At 41.8% G+C, this 11,610-nt stretch overlaps 1 protein-coding gene across 1 annotated transcript; it reads left to right on the top strand.

Annotated features, from left to right (window-relative positions):
* Window positions 1-3,572: 3,572 nt before the first annotated feature.
* LOC112227690 (antizyme inhibitor 1) lies at window positions 3,573-11,610 on the top strand. Its single transcript, XM_024392504.2, has 12 exons — window positions 3,573-3,778; window positions 4,477-4,599; window positions 5,903-6,545; window positions 6,989-7,162; window positions 7,506-7,678; window positions 7,808-7,936; window positions 8,790-8,871; window positions 9,008-9,082; window positions 9,327-9,489; window positions 9,675-9,790; window positions 10,034-10,248; window positions 10,546-11,610. The coding sequence occupies exons 3-12, from the start codon at window positions 6,444-6,446 to the stop codon at window positions 10,658-10,660; spliced, it is 1,344 nt and encodes a 447-aa protein (XP_024248272.2). The 5' UTR covers window positions 3,573-3,778; window positions 4,477-4,599; window positions 5,903-6,443; the 3' UTR covers window positions 10,661-11,610.

Below are 11,610 nucleotides of genomic sequence, written 5' to 3'. Positions count from 1 at the left end.
GCTTTTACAGGTTCCTTTTCAAGGTGTCTATTCAGAGTTCAGAGTAACCTGTAAAACACGTTTTATATATAGAATGAAATAGAATAGAATATTGGTATTTTATAGTAAATTAGCGGAATGCAGTAACTTTTATTTACTGTGGTCAAATTCTCTGACTGGATTTACACAGTTTGTATTTGACCCTGCTCAAAATTCAGCTTAGAGAAAAGGTCTGTGTAGAGGTAGTTTTACTTATCACCATTCTTTGGCAAATGCGTAAGGCTGAAACACCATGGTGTAACTCACAGCATTAGAAACAAGTACTAGATCAAGACCCATTGTATAATGCAGAGACTGATGATTGACTGTATTAATTTAGATTTAGCCATTTCAACCTCCCCATACCTCTTCTACACAACAAAGAGTGGAGGGATTCACTTGACCTACCAAAGGACATGTGCTTAGACAACCACTGTGATGCCAGTTATTCAATGAAAAATTGAGTTTTCCACCACGTTCACTAGTCTTGTGACATTGTGCTTTGTTGTAGTGTAACATAACACTATCTAAGAACTGTGAGGAATACTTTAATTTGTCCTCAAATGTAACTTATATTTTTGTTGGAGGTGTAGTGATTTGTAAAGGCAAATAGGATGGATACTAATTACACAAATAGGTTTCCCTTTTATAGGAACAATAACAATAACATACATTGCTTATTGATTATTTTAAGTTCCACCATGATTTATTATCACAATCCATAGAGTCCTCTGATAAAAGAACATGGAGCTTTCATTGTGTGTAAAATATGTGGTGTTTGCTCATGCAACAGTAATTGTGTTCATATTATCTGGCTGTTGGTCATACTAAATATCTCTGTGTGTGTAACGTAGGCTTCAGTGGGGTGATATTTTGATGTAGTCTGGCCCCGGTTTGCAGATGAGAATTCCAGTTGCACAATGCACGCCACCGGAGTGTTTTCACTCACTGTGGGCGGTACACACTTCGACAGCAAGTGTGCTCAGTGTCCCAGGCTATTATGATCACAACAATGAAATTAAACATGATGTTTTTCTGGAAGCCACTTTAGATGCTATGTGTGATTATGATTAGACTCAATGCATACCCTAATCTACAGTCTTGGAGAACAGACACAAAGCTCGGAACAGATTCTTTTGTGTTGTGGTCCATAGGATAAACTTTCACTTTCAAGGCTTGACAATTGGCCAAGAAACTTGTGTTTGAGCAAAACAAACAGAACCATTGTGTATTTTTCCCTTACCAATACCCATAGCTCATCTGACATTATGAGTTCACACTCCTCTAACCACCGTCTATCTAAGATAAACAGGCCACGTGTGGGTTTGGACATTGCACATAAGCTATGTACCAGTGACTATTCATAGGAGCTAAGTGCATATCCCAAGCTTACCCCATCCATCATTATATAATAAGGAATTTAAATCATATTTGGTCCTTTGCAGGCTAAATGCAAAGTGATCAGGGCCAATTGAGGATCTTATGGGACCAATAATATTAGTATCATAATTGTTCTTAGCTATAAAAACAAAATGATGTACATTATTACAATTTGAATTGAAATTTAATGTTTGAATTGTAATGCATAAACAGGCACAGTTATCCATATATTTAATTTCAACATTCCCCCCCCAGTATCCTGTTTTTATATTTTCTTAATATAATATTTAATAAAAAATAGTTCCCAGAGTATACAATTTCATGAAATCACATGCATTTGGGCTATCAACTGATAAACACCACTTGTGAAACCCGGTATATGTGGTATGCTGGTGGTGTGTCTAAGCCTTAGGAGCCATGAGTAACATCTAAAGGTGATCATAGCCCATACCACAATGTAAACGCATTCAATCTCTGTAGCAGAGAGCAGCATAGGTTTGTGGCTGCAGGAGACACAAGTTTTAGGATAGTCTGGCTGGCTGTTCAGACAGACCCCTGAGGACTACACTAACTAATTACTCTAGTAATCCATTGTCTGTAAAAAAAAAACTATAAAAACATCACAACAAAATGTAATATTACCTACTTAACCAAGTTATCATTGATACAATAGTCTACGGGGAATAAAAATAAACCTGTCAAAAGAAATCAATATGCAGGTACCCAGTCCCCCTGTCTGAAACTAAATTCATTGAGTTTTCCCAATTTGGAATAGACCTCCTTCTCCACCAATAGGCAAGAAGGGTGGCGTGTAAATTCATCTGTGGGAAATATGCCCCTTTGCGTCTTCAGAGGGAAGCAAAACTTCACAAACTCTCCGCAGACAAGTCAACGTGAACGTCGAGGAAGTCAAGAGGCAACGTGAACGTCGTGGAAATCAAGAGGCTGAGGTTGTTTAAAAAACAAACACAAGCAACCTAATTTCACGCTGTTGAATTTGAAGCATGTGTTTCCAGAATACAAGAGAGGAGTACCAGTGACAATTTGTGGACAACATTTTACAGTTATCGCGGTGCCATGGGAAAAAGCATGAAGACGTAACCAAGGTAACAATACTATCTGACCGTAGTAGTATTTTCTGGCAATAGTTGAATATAATATAATGTTAAAGAGGCAATCTGCATTTCGAACAATAACAATCCACCTACCCCTGCCACTGTTTTGGTAAATAGCTGAGGAATGGACTGAATAAATTAAATTCATAGACAGAACTATGGATGAAATGGTCTGACCATATAAAAAATGACGTTTGAGGCTATACAGTGTTTGTTTACAGTTACATTGTTTACAAAAAATGTGGTCGACACGCCTATATTTTGGGTTATGATAGGATACATGAGGCATTTATGAGTTATTTTCAATAATCGATGGGTAGAGATCGTATATTTTAAAAGGCTTTTTTGAATTTTTAAAAATAAATAATATGAAATTGATTAAACATAATTCTCAGCACATCAATAGCATAGGTATAATTGTAAATAATATGATCACAACAATAATACACATGAGGAAAAGACAATAATGCTTAGAATTAAAATACAAGCCAGACAACCTATCAGTCGCATTTGCTTTGACAGCTCGAAAACCCCGCTTATCTGACGTCATCCCCTTTTTTCCCAAAGATATTTATAAGCAAACCAAGATAAACCACGGCCTATCGTTTCCAACAGGAACAAATTAGTCATAGTGGGCAGAACAAGCAAGGAGGTGGGCAGAGCCAAGCACGAGCTAGCGAGATCCTTTTTGCCTGTTCTATCCCACATCTGCATATTTCCGTTAGGGAACGCCTACTGTGTGAAATGCGTGAATGGAATAACTCAACTCGCATATGCGCTTCTTATAAACAACGCGATGTTATTTTTTTTTTACAAAGGGCAAAGTCTACAAAACTTAGTCCACTCCGTTCAAAACAGATTTTAGTTTAGTGAAAAGAAAAATGTTTTGGAATCAAATGTTAATCGGTTAGAAACTTTGCAGAATTTCGGCCAAAATCCATTTCCTTCCATCTTCCCCCACTGCTCGCCACTGGGCTTCCTCTCACTACCAAATTTGGTAGTGAGTGGAAACGCCAAGCGAATGCTTCACATTTATACATCCGGTGAAATATCTGTCTCATTGTTCTATCTGTGTTTCTTCCTCTCTAGACTTCGGCAGTTTTGCTCGCTGCGTAGCTACGAAAGGGTTCGATTTAGCTTCAAATCTCGATCTGCACCTCCGCTTTGATGGCATTTTTTCTTTCCTATAGTGCCCCCGCCACTCTTTGAAAATTCCACCTAAAAGGAAAAAACGATCCACCCCAAATATTGGGTTTTATTCTCACGTAAGTACCTACAAGCTAGCTAGCTTGGTAAGTGGTTTTAACGTTAACTGTTTAAGGAGGGAAAGTAGCTAGAGTTAGCCGCAGCTAGCTACGTTAGCTAGTTCGTTCATTGCCTAACTGTCATTATTGTCGTCATTCATCAAAGTTATTTAGCTAGCTATTTTAGTTTATTATATATTATCATAGTTAGCCAACTGTGCTAAGATAATTAACGTTAGTTACGATTAGTTAAACGTTATCAGTGTTTCTAGCACTCGGAGTCTTATTTACAGACATTTATCACACGTTAGGTAATATTCGCCTGCTGAGTTGGCATGTAATGTAAGTTAGCTGGCTAGCTAGCTATGGACGGTTTGTTTTGAAATTTCAGTGTTGTTATTTTGGAAACACAACAGTGGTACAATCAATAGCTATTTAGTTGAGGTTAGAACTTAGTTAACAACATTTAACATATTCGACAACATAAGGTACAACGTGGCATTCATTCAAAATGGAGAAATAATGATATGAGATGACAACCATAACAACCTAAAAGAGAATTTCACACCTGTTATAGCTGTGAAAACCATCAGTCCCTAACGATCAATTAACCTATGTCTTGCTTTCCCATTCAATATTTAATTTGATCTCATCTAATCCTCAGAGCTAGCTTTGCCTCTCTTTCCTCTTGACTCAACTGTATCTTGTCTTCTGTGCAGGTGTACAATTACTACCCAGGCGGCTTAGGGGCGGCTCTCCGCCGAGAGCCGTTCGACTTCAACGCCGAGCCACCTTGGGATCCTAGCTGATAGTGGGGGAGCTCCATCTCCTAACTCGTCCATGTGAGTAGACATCAGGTCGCATAGGAGGAGTAATGTTCTCGGTTCAGTTTAGCCTCTTGGATCATAATAAATATAAAATACTATGGACAGGTTGTCCATGTCCTTGTGGTGACTGTTGTAATAACAATAGCATAGTGTTGGGCTACTTTTATCTGATGCTCTCTGTCCCTGTTTTTACTGGTGACTGGTTAGATCCAGTAACAGAGAGGAGGGGCCACTCAGCTATGAGTCATAGTTGTAACACGATGTTTCCTGTCTTCACCTTTAACCTAAATATGATGATTTCTTTGTGCATGTCATGTTGTAAGTATACTGTTAGATTTGTGATATGCTTTTATTTCCTTCCAGATCTTTGCCCCAGTGAAGTTGGTGGTCTGTAGAGTTAAACATTTTTCAAAGTTGCACAAATGTTTTTTTCCATCAACCAAAAAGAGACCATCATTTGTGACCTTTGCTCTTTTGTCTTAATTGTAGTGGGTTGTTTTCAGTGTATTCACAGACTGCTGAGATGTTGTTTTAGTCATACCACAGCTGGCCTGTTTCTTAGAGCTGTTCCAGCTTGCTATCATGAAGCTGTCTCTGTGTTTTTGAATTGCCAGTACGAGGCTCCCAGCCACAGAACAGAGACAGGGAGACACACAGCACCCTTATGATCACAATAGTCCAACCTGGCTGTGCGACACTGCACCCCTCTGATTACTGACAGTGTTCTGGTCCAGTCCAGCCGTCAGACATTAGTCTGAGGCCAACCAACCAGACATTGTGTCACCGCACACACACAGTGCACATCTGGGCCAGACCCAGGCCCACAATGCTCTACTGACTGACGTGTTATGTAACATTATTGAATGCAGAGATCTGACATCCCATGCCGCTGGTATTGTACCCAGATAATGCCATCAAAAGAAACCTTTATGGGTCACTGCCAGTGGGATTAATCCTAATTGTCGGGAGTAATTGATGGTAAGGTAAACAAACTCCATGCCCCAGAGATCTTGTTTTCACAGTGGCTGTCCAGACACCCAGGGCTTCCCATACACAGCCCCATAACGTGATTTCCACCAAGACCTCTGATTGGCTGACCTCACAAATATCTTGGTTCACAGCCGGAAAACATCCTAAAGGCTTAACTGGTCAAACTAAGTGTAACATTTAGAGAAAAGTAGACCAACTGCTTTGGCATTTTTCTGTCAAATAATTACCTATTTCTTTCCCCCCCATTTTTGTAATGATTAGATGGATCTAATTTTCCACTTCAATAGTTAGGGCTATATTTCACCCTGCCTCTCCCTATGTTTTCCAGTTTGCTGCATACTATCTAAGGGCTCAGAGAGCGACCACTTCACCCAGGGGCTCAGAGAGCGACCACTTCACCCAGGGGCTCAGAGAGCGACCACTTCACCCAGGGGCTCAGAGAGCGACCACTTCACCCAGGGGCTCAGAGAGCGACCACTTCACCCAGGGGCTCAGAGAGCGACCACTTCACCCAGGGGCTCAGAGAGCGACCACTTCACCCAGGGGCTCAGAGAGCGACCACTTCACCCAGGGGCTCAGAGAGCGACCACTTCACCCAGGGGCTCAGAGAGCGACCACTTCACCCAGGGGCTCAGAGAGGGGCGACCACTTCACCCAGGGGCTCAGAGAGCGACCACTTCACCCAGGGGCTCAGAGAGCGACCACTTCACCCAGGGGCTCAGAGAGCGACCACTTCACCCAGGGGCTCAGAGAGCGACCACTTCACCCAGGGGCTCAGAGAGCGACCACTTCACCCAGGGGCTCAGAGAGCGACCACTTCACCCAGGCATAATTCTTTATGACTGGCAGATTAGCAGACAACAGTTGAGATGAAGGGACTAGCTGATGAACCAAACTACTCCATCGCCCTGCTGGAGGGAGCCACGGCCCTCAGCGACATGGTTGAGAATCACATTTATGAACAAACACTGGTAAGTACTGTAAAGAGACATTCTCTGTACATTAATATACTTGCTACTTTATAGCGTATTGAAGTTGTGCCCATGGAAATGAGATTAGTTGATTGCCTAATCCAGAAATAGATTGATAAATTCTAGCAATCAGCACATAAATACATTTATTGAGGATGTGACAGAGGATGTGACAAATACAATGCTGCTTTGTAAAACTGTGTGCCAGTCTCCTCTCACTTGGTTGAAGTGACAGGTTAATGAGTCATTGACCACGCTCTATATGCTTTCAGTTCACACCAGTGGAAAAATGAGGTTGTGGATTTCTCTTATATAATTGTATGGTGTTGTTTGATAGACAGTAAGAATAATCAGTCATTGTGTACTTGACAGATACAGGTGAATGACATGATAGCATGCCAGGCAGCCAGTAAACCTGTCGTGTCATGTTTTTCCTCCCTCAGGCTGAGAAGAATGCATTCTTCGTGGCAGACTTGGGGGTCCTTATGAGGCAACATGTTCGCTGGCGAACCCACATGCCCCAGATGCGTCCCTTCTACGTTGTCCAAGCCAACAGCAGCCTGGCTGTCATTGAGATCCTAGCTGCTCTCGGCACTGGCTTCATCTGCACCAACAAGGTGCCTGCAGCGCTCTCTCCCGCTACTACTGTCATAACACTGCAATAGCATAACAGACAACCTGTCCAGATCAAATTGCATTTTAGTGTAGATTAATATACGGGTCCTTTTCCACAGCTTTAGGATGTGTTTTTCAGTTAAATGCATTTTGCAGCTTCTCACAGCGCTGTTTAGGATTTGTTGGGCCAATTACTGCTTTATAACTGCTTCATAATTCGACTGGCCTCTATTCACAGAAAATAGGAAGGAGCGCCATCTAGTGGAGAAATGTCTCGCCACAGATCATGGCTCCTTCACTACTTAGAGCTGTAATATCAACATGGATGTTTTTGTGTCTTTTCAGTATGAGTTGGAGCTTGTGCAGGGCTGTGGCGTTCCCTCTGAAGACATTATCTACAGCGGTGTGTGTAAGCAGATCTCCCAGATCAAGTACGCAGCTAAGAACGGCATCGACTTCCTGGTGTGTGACAACGAGGCCGAGCTACGCAAGATCGCTCGCTGCCATCCCCGTGCCAAGTAGGTGTCCATGTAACTGTTATTAAACCGTTATTTTAAAAGTCTATATTTCATACTCTCTACAATAAAACTACAATGTCTATAGATATGAAATCCCTAAAAATGATAATCTCCCTCGTGTCTGCTCAGACTGCTGCTGGAGGTGTCCACAGAGGCTTCCGGTGAGGAGATGGGCATGGCGTTTGGCTCCAAGCTGAAGGACTGCAGGCACCTGCTGGAGAGCGCCAAGGAACTGGGCCTGCAGGTGGTGGGGGTCAGGTAAGTCCTTCTGCAGTGCCACCCTTCCTCTCTAGTCAGAGTTTATTATTATATTGTAGGTTTTTCTCTTTTGTCTTAATTATGTGCTAATAAATTAAACTGTATGTGTGCAGCAGAATGGTGTGCCTGTGTCCAATACTATTTTCACCCTGAGGAGAAAATAGTTTACTGTATCATTGGGGATTGACCATTGGACAATTCAGCAGTATTTTTTTGTTTGCCTGAATAATATAGTCACTTGCCCGAAAATGTGAAAATAGTTGTTTACACCCAAATTGCTGTAACTTGTCAGTCACTTAACAATAGGGAGGAAGTAGAAAAATCAGTTTTACGGGCCTGCTACATTGGACGTATAACTTCCGCAGAGTGTGAGACACTCCTATTAATTGCAACAAAACCCTGGGTGTAAACGTGCCGGCTCCCCAAGAGGTTTGCGCTGCTCGAGCTGAACTATGTTCTGGTTCTATTTTCAAGATTTCAACATGCAGCTCGCAGCCGAGATCAATAGGACATAGTAGCTAGTGCGCTGCGCTCTGACCACACGTTAAGCTTCCAGTTAAGCAGGCTACTGAAATTCATTTAAAAAAAATTTTTTAGCGCCTGCCTAATGATGCTGCCATAAATTGACCGTCTTTCACTTAAACAATGGAGATGAACCAGACAGATCAGTTTTAGGTTAGGCCTACTGGAATTTTTTTGCAGTTTTGTTGTTTTACTTCATTATTCCATTTTGTTATTACTTTGGGTGACCTCAGAGCAGGCTCGACTTGCCCGTCTGCTCAGTTTCCGTTCCTCAGTCAATCACCTGATTATATGGTATTCCCATAACGTCATCATTATCCCCATGATGCAGGTTCCACATTCCCAGCTCCTGTGACGACCCTCAGGCCTACAGCCATGCAGTGTCTGACGCTCGCTGTGTCTTTGACATGGGGGTGAGTTAGCTAGTGCTTATGTTATGGGACATTGAATGTGCATAATATGTGAAGGAGACAGCCTGAAATATGAACCACCCTCCTATTATATTTTGTTTTGAAGTTTACAAGTATTTTTCTTTAATGTTGTTTTCAGGAGGATATTGGCTTCAGTATGACAATCCTGGATATTGGAGGTGGATTCAACGGCTCAGAGACTCAGCTGAAACAGGTCATTATTGTAGCTCGTTACATAGTACTGATTCAGATGGATTACTTCAGCTGAATTAATACGTGACTCAGTCAGTCAAAGGTCACAAACCACTTCACCCTCTTTCTGACGTCAGGCCTGTACTAGTAATGTATTTTGCAAAGGAAAGCCTTCACACAGCTTACCTTTTGAATTTGAACAAACACACTCTATAGAATGCCTGTTAGGCTGAAGGTGCTGACTGTTTTTTTCCCTCTGGTAACAGATTAACAGTGCAGTCAGGCCGTTGTTGGACCTGTACTTCCCTGCATCGTCTGGCGTCTCCATCATGGCAGAGCCTGGCAGTTACTACGTGTCCTCCTCCTTCACCCTGGCTGTCAACATCATCGCTAAGGAAGTAGGCGCCCGGGATCTTTATGGCAATCACGGTCAGGGGCAGTACCTTCTCAATACCTAGCATATAAAGTCAAATGCACTTCCATGGTGTGGTGGGCTGGTCAAAATCGGTGCTATAGTAAACGTGGTTCAGCAGACCTAGATGCTCCAGTAGACCAGCACATACCTTTTCTACTATTTTTGTCTCATGACTCTTGACTGCCATACCTCTTTACAGATGAACCATCTCCCAACGATGAGCCAGAGTTCCTGTACTACATGAATGATGGGGTGTATGGCTCGTTCACTAGCAAGCTAGCAGACAATGTGATTCCAGCCCCGGCTCTGCCCAAGGTGAGTTTTGGCTTCAGGGCTTAGTAAACTAAATCTAAATAAACAAAATTACTAATGAAATGGCAAATATTCAGCATTTTCATGATTTTTCATCACTAAGAAAAGTTCAGTTCAATTCAATTTCCTGTCTCAAGCACCCTGGTGTGAATATTAGGCTACATCCCAAATGGAAACCCTATTTACTCATAACCAAGGCCCATAAGTCTCTCTAAATGACTCTCTCTGTGTCCCTGGATGTCCCAGAGCGGTGTGTCTGAGGAACCAGTGTTTGCCAGCAGTCTGTGGGGTCCGTCGGGTGATGAGCTGGACCAGGTGGTGGATCAGTGTCTGCTGCCAGAGCTCAGTGTGGGAGACTGGCTGATCTTCAACAATGCTGGGGCCTATAGCCTGGGCCCTCCATCCACTTTCACAGATTCACCCAGACCCCCCGTCTACTACACCATCTCTACTGGAGACTGGTAAGAGACAGACGAATGTCAGGGTCAGGCTGGCACTGTCACTGTTTGAAATGGGGAGCTGTTGAGGATTTGATTTGGTTTATTGTTTGAGGTGAGTTTCCCTCATTTAATGTATGTAAAGTGCTTTCACCATCTGGAAAAGTGTTATTAAATTACATCAGTTTATTTATTTGGGACCTACTGAGTTCTATTTTAACAGTTGTGCTGCCATTGACTTTGTTTGTTCTATATTGTTTTAGTAGTCATTGAAGTGAAGATTTGTTATTTTCAACCAGTTTTGTTTTTTGTTGTTGACAGGCTTGAGATGCAGGATGCTGGTATCACCCAGGACATCAGCATGAAGAATTTCTCTCTGGTCCCCTACTTCCTCCACTCCAGCCAATCAGATGAAGCCCTGTCGGTCCCAGCTTAGGCTAGCTGAACCAATCCCATGTCTCTGCTGTGCTGATCTCACCTGGTCAACATTCCAATGGGAGGAAAAGACTGAATGGTGCTTGCTGGCTAAAAGCTTTTTATTATTCATTTCATAAGGAATTGAGCTTTTTTTTGGGGGGGGGGGCAAGCCCTATACAGTATGTTGTTGGCTCTCTTAAGGAATAGCACAGATGTTCCTTTTCCCACATGCAATAAAATGGATGAGTCTGTAGGGATGGAACTCCCACCTGTGTGGGTATCCTATGTGGTTACAGTTTACATACAGTAAATGGAATTTAAAAGTTATACACGAAACATGTATTATATTGCCTATATGTCTCCTTTTGCCAGTCTTGTCAATTCAATTGTTTACCTACTCAGTGGAGCAGTTGCTTATTTTAACAAAACCTGATGTTTTAAAGCCATTTTTGGATGCTTCGCTAAAACATATTTATGTTTATTTATGGTTTTGTTTGTTTTTATTTTCTGTGCTATGAATACCTGACGCTATGGCATTTATGATCAGTCAGTATTTAAAAGGGGGCATACAGTAGCCACTGATGCATCCCAAATGGCACTCTATTCCCTATTTACTGCACTACTTTTGAACAGGGCCCATAGTGCACTACTTTTGACCAGATCCCTATCTAGGGAATAGTGTCATTTGGGATGCATATAACAGTACAGTTCCTCAGATAAAGGGGAACTCTATTTGACTCAAGCAATATGACTACAGAATATCATTCACCAAACATCTCGTTGATAGGGAGCTTGTGCTCACACTCTAAATATAGACCGTCTTGAGATTATTATCATAATGCAACATTGATGTTTCATTTTTTTTTTTTTTTTTTAAATCCTTCTTACAAGTCTCTGTGGAAAGAATTGTCTGTGAATTGGTCTCCAGTTTTGCCTAAAGTAAATTAATATAAAAGCTCTGAATCATAA

The sequence above is a fragment of the Oncorhynchus tshawytscha genome, linkage group LG03 (assembly GCF_018296145.1).
Source record: "Oncorhynchus tshawytscha isolate Ot180627B linkage group LG03, Otsh_v2.0, whole genome shotgun sequence".
Classification (NCBI taxonomy): domain Eukaryota; kingdom Metazoa; phylum Chordata; class Actinopteri; order Salmoniformes; family Salmonidae; genus Oncorhynchus; species Oncorhynchus tshawytscha.
This window is presented reverse-complemented; position numbering and strand designations above follow the sequence as displayed.